Source organism: Primulina huaijiensis, chromosome 1 (assembly GCF_012295235.1).
Source record: "Primulina huaijiensis isolate GDHJ02 chromosome 1, ASM1229523v2, whole genome shotgun sequence".
NCBI lineage: Eukaryota > Viridiplantae > Streptophyta > Magnoliopsida > Lamiales > Gesneriaceae > Primulina > Primulina huaijiensis.
Window position 1 is genome coordinate 24,563,925 of NC_133306.1, and position 20,252 is coordinate 24,584,176.

Consider the following 20,252-nt stretch of genomic DNA (forward strand, 5'->3'; position numbering starts at 1 on the left):
GTAAAACATGGGGAAAAAGTTTTAACGGTTGTGTTCTAATTTCAGTGTTTTATACGAGTAAGCTACTCCATTAAAAATGGCAGCATTATCTCTTAGATCTTGCTAGTGTATTGTAGGGGCAGTTAAAAACATTGTTGGCAAAGGGTGATTCACAGTGTGTTTGGATATTGGATCGAGGAAAACTAGCTAAATACAAACAGTTCTGGGCTTCGTTTTTTAAGCATTTTATTAAAAAAATCTAAGTTTTTTTATTTAGAAAAAATTCTTACTTAAAAGAACACTTTATAAATTTTTTTGGGTATGTTCCTAGAATATGTGCAAAATGTGGATCCAATAAAATTAAAACCCAAAGCTCATAAAAATTTATATCCATGAATGTTATATTTGCATTCTAATGTCTAGAACATATAATCAAAATTTCTATATTATTCTTTCAACAATCTAATATCATAATTAAATACATTAATTAATTTCAACATTTTGTTATCATATTAAAACATCCATTAAATAAGGGCAAAACTAGGAATTTATCTGTAAAATCTATTCATCTAATAATTTTTTTAATATACGTGAAAAAACACATAAACTTAGATATTATATGTGATGTAAGTCGGAAGGGAGTAAAACTCAAGGACCTCAAATAATGATGAGAATTGAATGTGATATCATAGTAATTAATTCATGATAACATCTCATTGGTAGTATTGAATTAATCAAAATTCGTCAACATTAATCACACGGACTTTTTTCATTGTTTTAGATCTTGTATTCATGTGAAATAAGATGGTCTTATTTAATCCTTTTCAAGTTCTGGAGGTGCATTTTATGGAGCTTGTGAATATAATAAATAATAAGCCCTTTGCAAATTTGTTTAATGTACTGGAGAATGGAGTTGCATGAATACATATGCTATGTATTGAGTGATTTCAGCTTTGGCATGCGCTTGCGACACCGTCAATAATTATGAGGACAGCTCACAGCTTTGGTCATTACACCTTATTATTCCAATTCATCTACTTATGACCCTTTGCTGCTCCTCTAAGCCAAGCATAACAATTTCTTTTTAACTCGATAGATACCGAATTTGGACGTCGGTAGAATTCGAAAGTAGACGTCGAAAAATAAATTTTCAGCGACGTTACATATAAAACTAAAAATTTTCTCGATGGAGAAAGGGAGAGGCTAGATTCATCCCTGATTTTCGATGTCTGGATTTGTAAAAAAAGTAAGGAAATGTAGTTGAGAAGGAATTGGGAAACGATTGTGAGGGAAGTAATCGTAACTGGAAATGAGTAGGAAAATATAGAAACCTTACAAATTCATGTATTTGTTTTCTCTGTGTATATTTTTAAAATCAACCAATATATTTCACATTTCGATAAATAATAAAATATAGATAATAGAATACATGTTTTCCAAGGCAGTCAAGTGGAGGCACATGACTTTCCGTGCCCTTCCACTATGGGACACAATTGCATTACGGTCAATCGGCATATGCTGCCTCTCTTTCCTAAAACTGTGTGTATATATATTAGTGATTGTATCGACTTTTTATTTATTTATTCTAAAATAACTAAAAGATTACTCAAATAAATAAATAAGAGATATTTAATGCGAAAAATTATTGATCATTATGGTGTGTCATTTTTTTATCTTTTAAAACAGTCTTATACTTGTTTCAATATATTTGTCTGATCTAAGCATAAAAATTAAGTTTCATAATAATTAGAGTTAAAAAATAATTATATTATTTTTATATTCAATTTATCATTTAATTATCCGTCATCACATCTCACAACTGAAAATTATATCTAAAACTAGAATGCAAGAAATTGTATCTTTAGTACTCCGGCACTAGTTTATTCAAAAGTTCTTCCAAGTTACAGAGCATAATTATGGGAAGTATGAGGGACTCGCATTAATTTACAAGGAAGGCTGGCCGGCCATACAAGAGAAATGGCATTAAAATCAAGAAAAAGGCACAGAGAAAGTGTGACAATCATCAACTCCATTTCACTTTGAGGACCTAAATTTAACTACAAGCAACATCACCAATCCATTACATTACACCCTATAAAGGCACCGAGCACCCAAAAAACTAGTTACCCCGACAGGCCAACAATGGCTTCATTGCTAATCTTTGCTGCTCTTTCCTACCTCGCCATCACCAATGCCGAAGACCGGTCCCATGGGCTCGATAACGAGAGTCCGATCGCGTTCTCACCGGAAGCGTACGCGTTTTTCCACCCCACCACCCTACGTCCAAGTGCCAACACACCATGCTCTTCATCAGAGTGTTCGTCGTTGCCAATAGCGGCAGCAGCCACAGCGCGGTCTACTCCGGCACGTGAGAGCACATCCACGAGGGGGCGAGGGCTGGGTGCTGGCAGTATAGTGGCGATCCTTGTAGGTTTCTTGTTTGTGGGCATCACAGTGATGGGTGTTTACTACGTGGTGATCAGGCGACGGGCCAACATGAGAAGAGCTAATCCCGAGAGGGAAGTAGAGGCTTAATGGGATAAAGAGATACATACCATTGGAGCGCATATGAATCCCCGTATTAGTAATTTTTATCTCCCTCTTCGTATGGGCTTTTGCATGTAATTCACTATTTTAGTCACCCTGTTAGGTTAATATTCCAGACAAGAAAATGAAGCTTTTAAGATGATGATAATGTCAGCTTCATGTCTTGACTAGATTTTATACTTAAGATGAGAATGTCCTGGTGTTCTTATTGATAAATATAGAAAAGAAAGAGCAAACAAACGGCAACTCATTCACGGGTAGATTGGCAAATTAATTAATAATAAAGAAATGTAATTCGTCAGGAAAATGAAGCAAGTGGTAGTCACTACTTGAATTAAATAATTTACACTGAAATATATACATTGGACTTCACGAAGAACCGTGTATATACATAACACAAATTATTTATTTATTTTTAATTTTCAACTCCATTTAAACAAAGTTTTGAATTCGAAACTTGTTAATGAGAGAAGTATAATGAGTTCAAATCGACTCGACTCTGGATTAGTTTGAGCAATTGTAGCTTCAGAAACCAGACGGTTTATCCGGAAAACGAGTCTCATTCATGATTCAACTATGTTAATAAATATCGAAAGTGATTGATTATCCCAACGGTGCAAATAAAATCGTTAGTCAAAGCTATGTCTCATGCAACTTTTATTCTCAACAGAGTATCACAATCACTTCTTTTCTACTGTCCCGTGTCCACTTTGTAGAGCTTCAGATTCACAAATATTTTACTATTGGATATCCGACGGTGAATACGAGCTCGTTAGTCAAAGTTTATATCTTACACAAAATTTCCACACTTGTCAAAAAAGTTCACAGAAAATGCCAATTTTTTAGAATAATTGAATGATCAAGGCATGCAACAATGCTGAATTTAGGTTGTGTATATTCAACAAAGTTACTTCAATCACAAAGAGCTGCCACCTTGCAAAATTTGACGAGAATGCCGAAACTTCCATGACAATAGTTAATGTAAGATATTGCTTGAGAAAATATGGGAGAGACTAAAAAAATTTCAACTCTCTACACCACTTTCTCATCATGCTGAAGTAAATAATACAACAGAGATTACAATTCAATTGTGGAGCCTTATCTTGGCTCTTTCCTCCCCCCCTCTCGAAACAAGAAATGGGAGGCGGTGCCAATCGCCATGCAAGATTGATATGGTGTTTTTCTCAAGTGAACCAAAAAAAAAAAAAATTGAAACCCAAAACAAGTATGAGCTTATTGGACAAAGATGATCTTCATTGATGGCAAAATATCGAGAGTACGCCCTACCATCCCCGTGTGCTCAAAGACTCAATGATAGGTCCCAAAGTCTTATCAACAGATGTGTTCCACATGTGTGCAAACTGGAGCCGGGATTTCCTTCCGAAAATAGGCTCTCTTGGCTGAAAACGTTCAAATAGTTATACAGACACAATATAGAGACCGTAGTTAACACAAATACGAAAGGAGCTAAGTAATGGAAAGATATCATCTATGCACAATTTGAAGTGATGATGACTGCATATGTCAAAACTCAATGACTACTGTAGGCCGAAATGGTTATGAGACATATGAAAGAAGGTAATAAAGCATGCTGCTCTTAATTATTCTCCGCAGGCGATATCTTTAGATTCAAAACATAAAAATGCTCATTCCCAAGCATTAATTGCACTGCTATCATTTTCCAAGATTTGCAAAGGATGGAATACCATCTAAAATATCCATACAACATATGTGTCACGTTAGATGTTCAAGTTGCCACTGAAATGTAAAGAAACAATTGCTTTCGGCAATAATATTTTTACTAGTCCTGATAATAAAACAATTTCAACGAATTCACCAGTCAGTGCCAAGTTGTCCCCTAGACTCATGGTACTACTGCACCAATGCCTCCGACACGTCATTAAAGAAAAACAGCACTTGGGATAAGACATATGCATCGAAAGAGAAATTAAAGTATAAGACAATGCTCAAATGGTGCCTGAAATTTCAGTGTTTGCTTGATGACTTAGTTTCTCACAAAAGTTACCTTGGAACGTAGAATGGTGCTATAAAACACAAGACTTTTCATACCAAACCATAAAATATTAAGATTATAATTTTGCTCTTATTTTAATCAATTCATAGAAGCTTTCGACGCCATCCCATCTGGAATATTTTGTCAGAGCCAACTCCTATATTGATGGTTTCATGACAATTTTAATAGTTTATACAGAGAGGCTTCGACAATGCAGCAGATAAACAAGCTATACATGTTACACTAACATAGGAGAGTTTTTCTTTTTGTAAATTTTATCCTGGAATAAATGGCTTAAAATTTATATTATGATGATTTAACGTTCTTGGATAGGAATTTTGTTTACTAGTGCATACATGGATAGTCAAGATATTTTTCTTTCAATTTATGGAAACGCATCACCCAAAGCCAGGAATTGAGCACGATGGCAAGCTAAACATAGGCCCCAAGAGATGGAATGAATGAGATTCTTTACGTAATGGAACAACTACAAACTTAGTCACTTCATTAATCAGATCCTGCCAATGAAAAAAAAAATGCAGGCTGTTCCAAATAGTTCTAACGATTCTTTGAGTCGAATGTTAAGTGAAGAGAGATAGGTGCAATCCAAAAATAAATTTAAGATGAAGAACATAAAAAAGAATAAAATTGTTCGAGATGAAGAAACTCCGAACAGCCGATACAATTAACATTCGACGACGCTGTGAAGCTACTCAGAATGTTCCCCCAACAGCTGAAAGACGAATCGTCCAAAGAATTAGTAATCTAATCAACCAATAGAAAAGGATTTACTTGCAATCCCCAATAGGGTTTGATAAACTAACATCGACACTGACATGAAAAATGCATCCACCCCAAAAGCAATAAACAAGAATAGAAAAAGATCACCTCAGGTTGAGTCTTGGAAATTGTTTCATAAATGCTTTTACGCTGCTCGAAGACCACCACTCCCGTTAATAAGCTCCCTAGCGCCGCGCCCAACAAGCGCTCCTGCAAAAATACACGATTAGAATATACAGAATTACACCCATGGGATTAGATTTTCTAGAAACCACCAATCTTCAAAATCAATGAGACAAGCTTGAATGAATGATTAGAGACAGACCTGTGCAAGAACACTGATCATGGCGATTTCGATTGAAAATTATTTAGAAACTGATTTTGATTTTATTTTTATTTTTATTTTGATTTTGATTACTCGATAACGTGCTTTTCTTGTAGCTATTAGTCGCACTTGCGACTATTCCCTTATTCCGACAGGAACACGCGTCTTTTGTTAAGGTGGAAAATTATTTTGTTGGAACTTCCCAATAAATTAGCAATCTTTTTATATAATTTTGTAGTTGTATATAGGTAGGTGTTCATTAATTTAGTTACATAAAATAAAATAAAACGAAAATGTAGAGGCAAAAAGTTTATTTTATTTTTGAAATGAATATAAATTTTATGCTGAGAATTCTCATCAATATTCCACTTTCTAAAAAAATTTCTTTTCCCAATTTTGAAAGTATAACTTACAAGATTAAGTGATAATAAGTATTGTGATATATAGCATTGGGTTATAGTTTATTTAGTTAATTTGGTTCAATCTCCCGTTCGAAAATTAGATTTCTTTTTCTTTTTTGCACTTAATATGACTTTTTATATACCAAAAAAAAAGTAATTGATGAAAAATATGATTAAAAATAATATCAAGGGCAACTTTATTTGTTAGTACAAAAAATACAAATGAAATGTATGTAACAATTGAGTAAAAAATATTTTGGCATGTGAACTCCCTCCGTAGATTACAAACCCCAACATTGGGTGCATGCACAATGCAAAGGTAACTTGTATTGTATATCCCTTTTGTACAAACCACATGGTCGAGCCGTTCTAAACTCCACTTGAGCTCACTTGAAATCAACCTTGAGTAGTGTCTCACTTTTGAGTTTGAGTTGGTGCAAATACAACCCTGCACGTTCTATCTATTCGAACTTGTGATCTATCATCTGATACCAACTATTCCATCGAAACAAAATCGCGTCCCACTTGAAACACAATATAGGCATTGTACACCGTCGATACATGAAAATAATCCCGTGGATTCAATAACTATAATGCTATATAATAAATGACATCAATCAGAAAATAAATAATCAACACTCCAAATTAATCGCATGCAGCAACTGTAGCTATGATTGCATTTGCTTTGAACTTCAGATAATTGGAAATTTTGTTACATTATACAACGGCAGTAATACATTTTGGTAGCTTATTTGTTATGGAAAAAATTCCTCTCTACTCTTCTGTAGATGGCTCCACCCAACGACCGTTGTCTTTGATCAACTGGATCAAAGCATCAGTTGCTTGTTCCATAGCAATGCCTCGTTTAACCACCGTCTGAAAATCGACATATATTTTTTGATATACGTGTTAAGAAAAAAGATCATTAAAAGCACACTGCATTTCATTTGATGAAAATGTGAAAGTGGTTACCTTTCCAACGTAGAGGTCGATTTTTCCAGGAGCGCCACCAACATATCCAAAATCTGCATCAGCCATTTCTCCGGGGCCATTCACTATACAGCCCATGATTGCAATCTGCAAGCGAAAAAACATTTGAAATATTCGATATGATTGGTTTCCTGTAGGAGCAATGTGCTTTGACCGATAAGAGAGATATATATGGATATTAGTAATTACTGAAACACCAGGTAAATGGGATGTCTTTTCTCTTATCTCTGCACTAATCTCTTGAAGGTCAAATAAAGTTCTTCCACAAGACGGGCATGACACGTATTCCTGATACAGGAATTTTGAACAAAGGTCAAATCACATGATAAATCTACAATTATATCCATGTTTATTAAATCTTCTGATGGTGTCATACTAACCGTCTTTGTATTTCTCATTCTGCAACCTTGTAACAAATTAAATGACGTATTTCTGAGGAAATCAAAGTCTTGATCTGGAGCTTCCAGTAGGATACCATCTCCTAGTCCATCTACTAGAAGGGCTCCTGCATTTGCCCCAGCACAGATAACTAAATCATCCCTACCAGTACGCAGAAAAGATGTTAGTTTCAGGTTTCCGAAATTTGTCTAAGCAAAGAGCCGTCATGTTTGGGTACCTGTGAACTTTTTCAGGGAACTGTATATGATGAATTACAGGAAAGTTCAAGGAGTTCTCTGAAAGATACTCAAAGAGCCTGCAAAATATCCTCAACTTAAGATAACCCTGAAAAAATCCGTAGTTTTAATGCTTAAAATTGTGGTCAATGTGGTTTGCGTAGTATGACGTGTTGATAATTGCTTATGTTGTCCTGAGTGACTATATAAACATGTTGCACGATGATCAAAGAGTGACACTTGAACTATCATCAATAGTTTTTTGTACAATAGCAAGCACTTGGTCCTACCACATACCTCCTTGCAGCATGAACCCTGCTAGTTTTCTCTTCTGCATATGGTAGATTGTGAAGAATCGTTGTAGCGTCAATGCTCTTAAGAATTTCTAGCTCTCCTTGGGTTTCATCACCGCGCACAGAGACAACCAATCGTGTTCCTGAAATAATGTAACTAAGTTAGCACGATTAAAAACATCGCAATGCAGAATGCTTAGAGTATTATCAACTAGCGGTGCACCTTCTTGGAGTAGCTTTTGAGCACCACTTGATAATTCCTCGAGAGTTACCAGGACTAAGGCGTTGGGAAATGGCTTGGACAGTTGCTCTGACAAAGGAGCTATAACTCCCACACTTACATCGACCAATCGTTTGAGTGCCAGTTGCTGTTTATAGTATGGGTACCATATCTAGTTATTCTCACGGGTTGGGAAACACCCAATAAAATATGCAGCTAAACGTTGAGATTTTTCCCTTTCTCAAGTTAATAAAGTTCACATTCCGCACATAAAATAAGTGTGATGGTGGATGCCGTTACTGAAAGTGTTAGGTAAATAAAAAGAGACTTACAGCATCTTTATCATCTAGTGGTGGAAGCTCTCTCAGCAAGATCGAGTCTACGGTTGCCAAATCCTGCAACAGTTATTTAGTTTTTTTGAAAAGTCACACATAAAGAAAGTCACAGTATATTAATCGTGCAATAAGGACTTTCGAGTGTACCTTATATGGCATCCCAACAATAAGTTTTGCTGCTAGATCTTTATATAGGACTTCAGGAGCCTTTAGGGCAAGGGAGGAAAACAAAAATCAGAAAGGCACAACCACGAGAGAAGAAAGTAAGGGAAATGAAATATTAAACAAAATGGTTCTAACTGAAAATATGATAGTAGCAAGAGACCATGGCAGATACCTTCAACTGATCCAGAGTCACAGACATTAGAACCGAGCCATCACGGTGAAGAACACCTCTGTAATCAACTTCTTCGCCCTTTATAAAAAAGAAATGACTATTATCAGTTCCAAGGTCCAGAAAAGTCCTTCAGACCAATCAAATTAGCAAGTTGAAATTTCAAAATCTGACCTCTCTTTGCACGGGCAATTGGCCACTTCTACGCTGGAAATCAAAATAGCGTCGATATTTTTCTTCAAAAGGTGCCTGGTTATATCAAGTACAAGAAACCCTTTATGTTTTCTTCATCAATAGTGAAAATTATTATTCAAAATAATAGCTACGTTATGTAGCATTTGTACCACTCCTTTCTGAAGTTTTGCTGCTTCCATACCAAGGTTAGCTAATCTTCTACAGGGATCAATCTCTTCCTCTGGAGGTTCAGTTAGGGAAACTCTGATGGTATCGCCGAGACCATCCTGCATAATCAACAGACACCCTGAAAGCCACAACAACTTGACTGCAGTTTAAATGATCAATGGAACAAGCAATAGTAAATATTGAATGCAAGTGAAACATAAAAATTGTCAGGAGCAACGGCTGCCCCTATGATACCGGGTGGCTACCTATAAAGAATAGCAATAAAAACCTTGTATACGTGTTGTTACATGGTTGAAACAATTTGAGTTGAATCATTACAATCAATTATAACTTCCGGTACAACGGTAAGACCTCGATTCTACGATATATTTAACTATTAAGCAGTATCAGACCTTCACTACCGTTTCCCTAAAAGATCAATCTTTCTTAAGATAATGTAGAAACTAAATGACCATAAAGAAAACACATACCATTAGTAGTGTCCCAATACCAATCGCAGACTTCATTCGCCCATCTTCACCCTCTCCAGCTTCAGTTACCCCCAGGTGCAATGGATAATCCCATCCCAAAACATTCATTTCAGCTACGAGAAGGCGATATGCCTGGACCATAATAACGGGGTTGCTTGCTTTCATTGAAAATACAAAATTATGAAAGTCCAGTTTCCGACAAATCCTAGCATACTCAAATGCAGATTCAACCTGTTGCAGGATCAAACGGTGTTACTGGAAGCAGTTAAACGAAGCCACAATTAGATAACAAATCCTAATATACTCAAATGCAGATTCAACCTGTTGCAGGATCAAATGGTGTTACTGAAAGCAGTTAAACGAAGACACAATTAGATAGAAAGGGATGGAGCATTGCTTCAATGTGTTGGAATTGATACTCACCATTCCCCTGGGCGAGTCACCATAGTAGCTCATTATGCGATCTGAAAGGCTTCCATGGTTTGTTCCAATGCGCATTGCTCGCCCATACTTTTTACATTTTTCAACCAAGGGAGAGAAGACCTAAATTACAAATAAATATAAACATAATATACGTCATAAAGATTCAATCTGAGAGGTTGAAACCACAGCATTGTGCCACATCCATGTTATCAAGAAGAAAGATACAAATGTTGTGTTTTTTTCTGCTTTTCTATTTATTCCAGGGAAAACTATAGATGCTATACTAGTAGAGAAAAACAATACAACGACTATAGATGCTATACTAGTAGAGAGAAACAATACAACGAACAAATAAATAAAACAGGAAAGTCAACTCATCGATAAGACTCTGACCTTCTCAATATGCTCAAGCTCTTTCTGATAGTCATCTTCTGAGTACTCCAGCTGCTCAAACTGTGCTCTCCGGTCGGCTGAAAAGTGCTAACATGTTACATTTACCAGTTTATGATGGCATGAAGGAAAAAGAGAGAGGAGAATTAAGTACCAAAATTCCCCGGGTTGACACGAATTTTGTCAAAGCATTCAGCAACTCGCATTGCCACGGGTGGTGCGAAATGAATGTCTGCCACTAGAGGGATGTTATAGCTGCATAATAAGGAATTATTGAGTATATATAAGGAATTATTGTCTGCCACTAGCATATGAAACTCATGGAACACCAACTTTTTCTGGACAAGGGAATTTTTAATTTCAAAGCAGGAATCTGCTTCTTTCTTTCCTTGCACTGTTATTCGAACAATATCTGCTCCCTGGTCTGCTATTCTCATTACCTGCAAGTATATAAGTTCTAAATACTATTTGAAATAGAGGCTTTAAACAGATAAGCATAATGCTGCAAGTTTATTCCACAACATTATATTCCTTCAGATATATTTAGTGGTTTAAATGATGCTTATTAACTTCTCGATGATGTTTAGGCAATGATTTGGATACTCGTTGTATTTAAAATAACAAATTGTATGCAAACTTTCAACAAGTTTTTTGGAGTGCGAAAGACGATGATTATGAAACACGTATTATATTACATGTCCAACAATATTCCAAGATTAGATCCATTCAATTATATTTCTAGTAAGACCCTTACAAATCATATGACTAAGCCTTCATTTCAGAAACCAAGACCAACCACACTTCAGTGAATACGATTGTCAGCCTACTGATTAGATATGAGCTCATCACAGGATAAATGTATAGTTAAACATGAGTATGATAAAACAAGGCCACAAGAAATTATCTCTTGCCATAACAAAGTAATCAATAACTAGCAAGTAAAGCATATGCTTCCCTCTTTCATTTCATCAAATTATAATGCTGAAAAGAGAGAGGAAAATTTTTCAGGTGCTCCATTTAAATACAAAAAGCTTAAGTAGTAGAACCTGTTCAACAGTTGCAGCAACATCCTTTGTATCTGTTGTGGTCATTGTTTGAATTCTGATGGGATGCTCACTACCAAGAGCAACATTTCCAACCATCACTGTTCGGGTTTTTCTCCTCACAGTTTTATGTATGGAATCACAGTATTTCTGTCTAGGAACTAAATTTAAATAATCGACGAATCAGATATGACACACAGAAATGCATTAGAAACTTTTTTGATGAAAACAAATCTAACCACAACATGCTCATACTATGGACTAATAGATTTTGCAAAATAATGGGTCTTTTCCAGTTCTGCCAAAATAGCAGAAAATGCAAAGCATGCTATATGGTGTAAAGGTACCTAAGAGTGGGCTTCCTGCTGATGCCGGCTCGAGTTCAACGGTTTCTGAAGCCGGACTGCTAGAATTTTTAATCACTGCAACCTTGGTCTGGCGAAATTTTATCCTTCGCAAATCAGAGACCTTGATAAAATCCGAAATTTTTCCAAAGCCCAAGCCATGGTGATCCCTGCTTTTTAAGCCTGTAAATGAAGCCGGAACAGTTCCTGCTGCCATTCTCTAGGCCACCGAATATTAGGACTACACACTTCTATAACATGAAAACAACAATTAAGTCACTAACACTGCAATCAAATCTTGTTCATGAATAAAGAACAGGCACAAAAGAGTTCCAAAAACACATTGAGCGCTGTTTGGCTGCAAGCACCGAGATGAACAGAAAAATAAGCTTAAAAAAGAAAAACTTTGATGCCACCACGAAACTCATCCACCTTATATCAACCGGGTTCCACTCAAGTTCACAAAATTCCAGGGTGAACCCAACAAGCGAGTTGCCCAGTGCCCAAAATAGTCCATCAACTAAATTCTATAGTCCAGACAATTCCACCCAAGTAAGTGGAGAAAAATGAAAAACAAGAAACGCATAATCCGATATCTCACACGGTAAAATAACCGAAAAATGAAATAGAAGTTCGAAATCTTCTCACAGAAACTCATCCAAAAATAACAATCCGAGAGAACCCAAAACAAAAATTCAACTGGAATCAGAATCAAGCAAAAAGGCGACTCACCTAGAAGAAAAAAAACGAATGAAGAAACAACCCAACTGATTGGACTAAACTTTGAGCTCAATTTTTCGAGAGGCGGAGGAAAAAGAAATTTCGGATTGAAAAGACGAGATCGGTGGGAAATTTTTATATTTACGAGGATTATAGGTTGGCTGAAAGCTAGTCCAAATTGGTAAACGGACAAGTTTACGTCACCAGCATCTTCGTTCTTCAATATGCACAGCCATACAAAATACATTGTACATGCCGTGGGTATTATTAACCAACAATCGGGTGACACGGAGAAGGTGTGTTAGTTCAAATTGCGCCCCTTGAATTTTTGTAAATTCAATTTTGGTCCACTTTATTTTCATTTGGCTTGATTTTTCTACATAAAAATATTTATTAAACATAATTATTTAAATTTGATTTCATATACGTGTATTTATATATGAATATATTTTTTAAACAAAAATATGGATGACTCTATTTGAGCATTTAGCATTCATAAGCTTAATAAATATTATTTTGGTTATTAAATGTGTTGAATTTAGTACGACATCCAAGGACTAAACTGCAAATACATTGTCAGTTTTATTTTCGACGGTTAGAATATTCCGTTAAGTGACGCCTCAGCTTGCCAGAACTCGTGTTTTTGGATCGTGTGCAACACAAGAAACACGATCACCTTTACAAATAGCGGCAAATAAAAAATATAATTTTTTTTTCCCAATATATATTTATTTATTCTACAAAAAATATTTCTTTGTATAAATATACAGAAATTACAAGCGATTCATATTCCCAGATTGCAGATATTTATAAAGTTCGAGTTAAATAATTGAATTAAAAGTAGAAAAACTTGTGGCATCATAGGACGTTTCACCATCACCAAAAATTCAATGAGTACTAGTTATTATGCACACGCGATGTGTGTGTACAATTTTTTTTTATTATTATCGATGGACTAAAGTGAAATTTGACAAATTATGGACAGACTAAATTGATATTTGAATTGTTGAAATAAAAATAAATAATAAATAAAAATAAAATTGTGGGTTGAAATTAAAAAAAAACAAAAAACAAAAGTGTAATATTAATATCATGTAAGGGTAAAATTGGAAAAAAAGTTGGTGTCCTATCTAGATAGTTATTATCATGTCCTTACACTTAATATAATAGTATAGATATTAGTGAACCGACTTATACAATGTTTTTTATAATTCATTTGGTTTATATTTAAAAGAGAATCAAAATATACTTAAAAAATAGTGAAGGACTACATTACCATTTTGATATATGAATTTTAAAAATAAACATAAAAAAANGTTACTCTAAGTGTCTCAAACTTAATAATATAGTATAATATATATTTTATTATGTTTTAGTGAATTAATTAATATCTAATTGATTTAATTAGCAATACACATACCAATTCCTAATCAACTAATTTATACACATACTATGTAGAATAGCGGATTTATGCATCTTTGTAGCAACTCGCAAGGTTTAATTTCATAACCATTTTCTTTTTGACTGCATTTTAACAACCAAGTGCTATCAGGACCTTCACAGGACACATGAAAGCATTTTTATTGATAGAAAATGACCAAATGAAGAAACATTAATTTAGAGCTACAGAAACAGGATTCCTCACAGGGTTAACTGAAATCATTGCAAAGAATAAATTTGATAAAAAGGATATTCGAACTGCCGAAAACATAAATAACCACCCTACTCAACACCACCGACATTTTCGTTTGAAAGGATGGTTTCTTGATGCATCGGGATAGGTTACCTCTCCAGGAGCATCACTAGCTTACGGTGTGGTGTATGAGGGAAAAGATCGACTCCCATGGCTTTTGATAGGCTTAAAAGGCTCAGAATAGGGCATAGACTTGGATCTGTGCCGAGCCAGACCAGCTGCACTCATATGTCTCCATTGCCAGTTCTTCTGGTTATTGCCTTTCTCAGTTTTGTCTCCAGATGGTGCGCAAAGCTCGATAGCATTTGCCACAAGACTTTCAGGATTACAAGAAATGTAGCTGAAAAAGGAGAACAGGGTGAAGTTAAATCGTCAGAACATATTGATGACAACTATGCTGGATCAAAAACATCATCGCGGAACAACATACACGAGCCTCGTCAAACGAGATTGTTTTCTCAGAAGCTTGATTACCTACAATCAAAATGCAAGCAATCAGCACCGAATGAGTGACACGTTTGAATAGAAAGTTCATGTTTACCAGGAAAAAGGCTTCAATCCAGTGGCAACAACTGGGAGGTCATCTGGAGTTGTTGGCAAAGGGAAGAAAATGTGGTATGAGACTGAGCTTTAATCTGGGTACTATCCGAGGGTGAAGAAGCCTAAGCAAGCGAGCTCTTGTCCAGTTGGATTCCAAGGCCAAACAATATTTTGAGATCAATCACATACCTCCTCACAGTTTGGTACAATTGGCTTATATATTAACACAGCCCACAGGGCCTACAGCTCATTGGTTTCGGTGTATTAAGAGAAGTAATATAGGAGGCAGAGGCTTGTAAAGAACTGATTCAGAGAGTATTTTGAAGGCAGCGAACCTCTAGACACAACTTGCCACGTTGAAGCAAGAACAGTCGGTGGAGAATATCATTGAGCAATTTGAGATCTCATTGGCTCAGCTAAGGGAACTACTAGCAGAACAAGTCTCACTTTCAAATGATGTTTGATAAAGCAACGACCAAAACTCATGTGACAACAGAGTATGACTAGAAATACATAATGTTCTCTTCAGTCACTTGGGGAAGGCAGCGTATAAGAGAAATGGATGCAAGAGATGAGACTCCAACATTACTTTCTAAATATAATTCAACATCAGTTACAGTGGGGTGAAGCCCTGAACGTGGAGGATCCACAAAGGTACAACATTTTTGAATTGCTGCAGTGGGGCACTGCTTTTCAAGGTACAATTCTTTTGCAGCTCGTTCTCATCTATTGAACATTTACTCCCACTGCTGCCATTCTCGTGATCAATGCTCGAGCTATCTTCAGGTCCAACCGCATGGACTGCATGCATCAGTAAACTTCTCTTTGTTTGCATTGATTGTCCCCTCATTATTCTCAGATGCGTCCGAACTCCGAAATGTCATCTAGTTTCTTAGCTGAAGATTGGTAATATTTCATCAATGACCCATTAACATCCTCTGCCTAACGATGCAACAAAACACAACACAGAAAATTAAGCTAGTGCAACAGAGATTACTAAATAATTCGACGAACTGTGCTTCAGAAGAAAGAAAGCGGAGAGAGAATAAGGACGAAATAGCTTGTTCATTTTTTACTCGGCAGCGGTGATTTGTGAGCTGGAGAGGAACAAAAAGTAACCCAAGATAACCTTTCCACAAACAAAACTGCAGCTTTTTATGCCGTTAATTTCTACATTCCTCTGAGGATCTGATATAGCAGAAGCATTCATTTCAACGCCAACAACCTGAAACTTAGATGACAGCGTTTCGTATGCAACGTAGAGGAGAAGTGGATCGGAAATAACATTGTTTGAGCTTGAGTATATTAAACAAAAAAATTTATAACAAGTAATCGCTGAATTTCAATTAAATTAAAATATTTGAGAATAAATATAATCATATCAAGTGACTATCTACTTTTGGTGATTGTTTCTAGTTCACTTTTTTATTTGAAAAATGAACACTCGTTTCTCAACATTCGTATGATGTTGCATGTTGTTCTGTGTACGTACGTTTATCTAGTTGACAAATCATATTTATTACTTCCAAATCAATCCCCATAAACTAGCATTGGTTTGATCATTGTCAAGTGTCGGATTGCTGGAAGTGTTGCACCATGTCTTTGTGAGACATTCATACTATTTTATCTTCATCTAATGTTTACTTGCGATGCCTTCACCCCATCGCCAATAATGATCTTTTTTTTTTGTTTTTTGTTTACGATGAAGGATTTCATTGAAATTTTGAGAGATTTAAGTATTTTCAACATAAAGCTCAACAGTTTCTCGCCGTATTATTGAGAATGGAATTGAGAAGAATTAATATTGAAATCATCATTTCTTCATATATTTATTTTCTTATTTGGATTTAAAATGAAATGAAAAAAGGAAAAAAATTTTATTTTAGAATTAAAGTGGAATTAGTTGTATTTTTTTGAAATGCAATGAGGTAAATTTATAGGAGTACGATTGAAATTTCTAGCTCGACTCGTTTATGTATTTTTTTAGTTGTTATGTTGTCCTTTTGATTATTTATGAATGAATTTACACTTTTATGTCTCATTTAAAATTAGTTAATAGGTATATTTAATTTTTAAAAGCTCGAATCAAGTTCAAACTCGAATTCAATTGTATGTTTTATGGGCTCGCTCATGTTAGGCTTGCTAAATAGATAAATGAGCTATTAATGAACCAAGCTCGAGCCCAACTTGATTAAAATGATTAATGAGCTTTTAACGAGTCGAGTTCAAGTTTTTCGCGAGCTTAGTATTTTCAAGACAAATCGAGCTCGAGATTGATGATAAAAGCTCGAATCGAGATCAATTTGAACTCGAGCTTCTATCAATCTTAAACGAGTCAAGATCAAGCCTAATATTATTTGGATTGGTTTGGATCGTTTACATCATTAGTGACCATTACTGAGATAATACTCAACTTTTCGATATATAATTTTTCTATATTTTATTATATTCAATAACTGAATATTACTTTAATTCACATAAATATATATGATTGATGTAGAACATATCATATCTTATATCTATATATATTTAGATGATTGGTTTAGAATAACTAGCTTTATGTACTCATTGACACCTAAAGTTTCCCATTGCCGTCCAATGGCATAGTTAAACGTGTCTGTTAGCCGACGGCATTAAGTTCTTTTCCCATCTCGATACATATCGATTCTTTCCTTCTATTATTATATTATTATTACATATGATTGGTTTAGAATAACTAGCCTTATATCATGATATGTTTTTTTTTAATTTATAAAAAGTATTTATATTTTAAATTATAAAAATATTAATTTTATTTAATAAAAAATTATAATAACCTATTTTTGTAAATTTTTGTTTTATCTATAACTATCATATTTTAATATATTCTAAAAATATGTTTTGTTATTTGGATGGAGTGCTAATTGTCTTATTTTATAGTAAAAAATCAAGTATAAATAATGATATAGTAATTCAATTCAATTTTTTTAATAATAAAACAGTTCGGATATACTGTATTACTCATTATTTTTGAGAATTTTCTATAAGAGGAAATTTATTTTGTTTAAAAATACTAATTGAAGAATTTATTGTTTAATTTTCATTTTTATTAATTTATTAATAATAATAATAATAATAATAATAATAATAATAATAATAATAATAATAATAATAATAATAATAAGTCAAGATTTCAATTCAATCGGTTTTCACACATAAATCGATAATACTGCTCTCCTCACTCCTGTTTTCTTCACAGCCACACCAATAATCACTTCATCTGTTCCGTTCCCAAACTCTAGATCATACAATCTCTGAAACCCAACACGAATTTAAACCTATTGTAGCTGTTTTTAGTGATTTAATAATGTAATTTCAACTAAACTTGAGCTACTGATGAGTTGAATTAAGATGCGTGAGTGGTTTGAACCAATGGCGAGAAGGGTTCCAAGAAGGGTCTGGTTAGGGTTCCAAATGTCAATGGGATTAATGGTGGGTGGAAATCACACCTCGTCCAGGTTTTGCACTCGCTAAATAGTTTGTTCTGCTTATCTGTTGGATTTCTCTTGAACATTTTACTAATATCCCATCTTTAGCTTTTAAGTTGAGTTAATCCCTACGCTGTTATAGATCTGATACTTTGAATTACTTGAAAGATCTGTGAGTTGGGTTAAAACGGACTTATTTAAGTTTGCAAGAAATGGACTTCAAGTTCTTGAAATGCCATTTACTTCGGGGGTCAGTGGTGAGGCTTCTGGTGTTAAGGGCCTTTATGCTTGTACTGGCTGTGATTATTCTCTCTTTGATGCAAATGTCCCGTGAGATTCGGGTAATCGAGCCAATGGTTTCCGATGTTGATGAATGCCCTTTGAATTTGCACTCGAACCCTTTTTTTAATGCCGGAGATTCCTCGAATTTCTCATTTCCTCCATTGATGCATTCCACAATATGCAAAGAAAGTAAAAACTTGACTAAAATTGTGTTTAAAGAGTTAATGCAGAAGAACTTGTTGCAATCAAATGCTAGATCATTATGCGTTGGAGAGGGATCTGCCTCCTCTGTATCGGTGTTGCACGAGCTGGGATATTCTGATGCTTCTGGGGTTGACAAGCACCCATTTTTCTCCCTTTTCAAGAGGAGATTTGTGTATGAGCTCGATTTTGAGGATGATCATTTCGACTTTGTGTACTCAGGAGATCTCGACAGGGTCTCAGTTCCTGCTCTCCTTGTGCTGGAGATTGAGCGTGTATTGCGTCCTGGAGGAGTTGGTGCGATGCTCGTTGGAGCTCGTAAGTTCTATTCAGGTGGCTTAGTAAGGTCTGCCACCACTGTTGCATCATTCTTGAAGAGCTCTGATGTTGTTCATGTTTGTGGTGTTGGACCCTTCACACTTGTGATATTTAAGAAGAAATTTGGAAACTTTGCTTCCTTTGAGCATTTTCAACTTCCAGCTTTTTGTCCTTCCGTTGCAAAAAACAAGCCCTTTATGAAGTATATGGAGCCTCTTGCCCATAAAAACTCAAGGCAGTTCAACCTGGAGCAATCTTATCTCCCCAACTTCATGAATATCTCCTCTAGAAACAAACTGGTTTATATTAATGTCGGTGCGGGAGAATTTGCTAAGTCAAGCATCGCCAAAATGTCGAAGCCGTATTGCTCTAACCACCACACTGCTTTTGACGTGTTTGTCATTGATCACAAAATGTCTGTTCTCTCGTCTTTTGTTACAGATCCTGGTATCACCTTTATCTATCATCCGGCCCTAGACGGCGATTCAATTGCACCAGAAATCACCCCTGATGAATATTTGAGTGCTCCGATGGATGAAAAAGGGTTTGACTTTATTCTCTGGTTCAATGAAACAGTATCAGATGGAGATTTCGTGGTCCTTATGATGAACACGAAGTTTATGGAGTTAAACATTCTTGTCGAACTATTCAAAACTGGAGCAATATGCCGTGTCGATGAACTCTTCCTCCACTGTGCAGATCCTGCAGACTGCAAAACAACCATGTGCGGAGACTGCAAGAACCTTTTGAAGAGTCTGAGGAAGAGTGGCGTATATGCCCATGATTGGTTGGGAGACTGAGCTCTGTATGTCTTGTGGACTTGTGTTTATGTGTGTTTTGTTTCTGTTCAGAATAAATTGAAGTGGCGGATTGAGGACATAATCCACACTTCTCTCTCGTGTATTGTATTTGAATTTGTATTCTGTGTCGAATTGATGCCTGTAATTTCCTTCGCTGGGTTGCGGAGGAAGGTTTCTCCTATGTTTGCTTTTCTGTGTCGAATTGATGCCTGTAATTTCCTTCGCTGGGTTGCGGAGGAAGGTTTCTCCTATGTTTGCTATGCTTTATTTTAAGGATTGTTGCTCTTTGGTTTACTCATTGGCATGTTACTTACATTTGACAACTACTGAATATTGCCCAGGGTTCTTGTTCGTCTGCATAAGATC

The 20,252-nt window shown here is 35.4% G+C and overlaps 2 protein-coding genes across 6 annotated transcripts; one reads left to right on the forward strand and one right to left on the reverse strand.

Annotated features, from left to right (window-relative positions):
• Nucleotides 1-6,691: 6,691 nt before the first annotated feature.
• On the reverse strand, nucleotides 6,692-12,856 carry LOC140987404 (4-hydroxy-3-methylbut-2-en-1-yl diphosphate synthase (ferredoxin), chloroplastic-like). Of its 5 annotated transcripts, none has more exons than XM_073455897.1 (20): nucleotides 12,731-12,856; nucleotides 11,869-12,116; nucleotides 11,525-11,682; nucleotides 10,812-10,918; nucleotides 10,633-10,733; nucleotides 10,482-10,558; nucleotides 10,089-10,208; nucleotides 9,666-9,896; nucleotides 9,177-9,293; nucleotides 9,007-9,081; nucleotides 8,836-8,913; nucleotides 8,646-8,705; nucleotides 8,496-8,558; nucleotides 8,167-8,311; nucleotides 7,948-8,086; nucleotides 7,653-7,730; nucleotides 7,417-7,576; nucleotides 7,226-7,324; nucleotides 7,019-7,123; nucleotides 6,692-6,922 (listed from the first exon to the last, which is right to left on the reverse strand). In XM_073455897.1, exons 2-20 carry the CDS (start codon nucleotides 12,080-12,082, stop codon nucleotides 6,821-6,823), a joined length of 2,229 nt encoding a protein of 742 aa, XP_073311998.1. In that variant the 5' UTR covers nucleotides 12,083-12,116; nucleotides 12,731-12,856; the 3' UTR covers nucleotides 6,692-6,820. The 5 variants fall into 5 exon arrangements, with proteins under 5 accessions (XP_073311998.1, XP_073312020.1, XP_073312006.1 ...); XM_073455919.1 differs by having other exon boundaries at nucleotides 11,869-12,113; nucleotides 12,731-12,845; XM_073455905.1 differs by having other exon boundaries at nucleotides 12,598-12,825.
• Nucleotides 12,857-18,006: 5,150 nt separating this feature from the next.
• On the forward strand, nucleotides 18,007-20,180 carry LOC140987432 (uncharacterized). Its single transcript, XM_073455933.1, has 2 exons — nucleotides 18,007-20,057; nucleotides 20,128-20,180. Exon 1 carries the CDS (start codon nucleotides 18,498-18,500, stop codon nucleotides 19,884-19,886), a length of 1,389 nt encoding a protein of 462 aa, XP_073312034.1. The 5' UTR covers nucleotides 18,007-18,497; the 3' UTR covers nucleotides 19,887-20,057; nucleotides 20,128-20,180.
• The last annotated feature ends 72 nt before the right edge of the window (nucleotides 20,181-20,252 follow it).

Coding starts and splice junctions, on each gene's coding strand:
- LOC140987404 (XM_073455897.1), bottom strand. CDS start 12,082: ATGGCAGCAGGAACTGTTCCGGCTTCATTTACAGGCTTAAAAAGCAGG. Junction 9,294..9,665: donor GTATTGGGACACTACTAATG/GTATGTGTTTTC, acceptor TTGATTATGCAG/GATGGTCTCGGCGATACCAT. Junction 7,124..7,225: donor CCCATTTACCTGGTGTTTCA/GTAATTACTAAT, acceptor TTTCGCTTGCAG/ATTGCAATCATGGGCTGTAT.
- LOC140987432 (XM_073455933.1), top strand. CDS start 18,498: ATGGACTTCAAGTTCTTGAAATGCCATTTACTTCGGGGGTCAGTGGTG.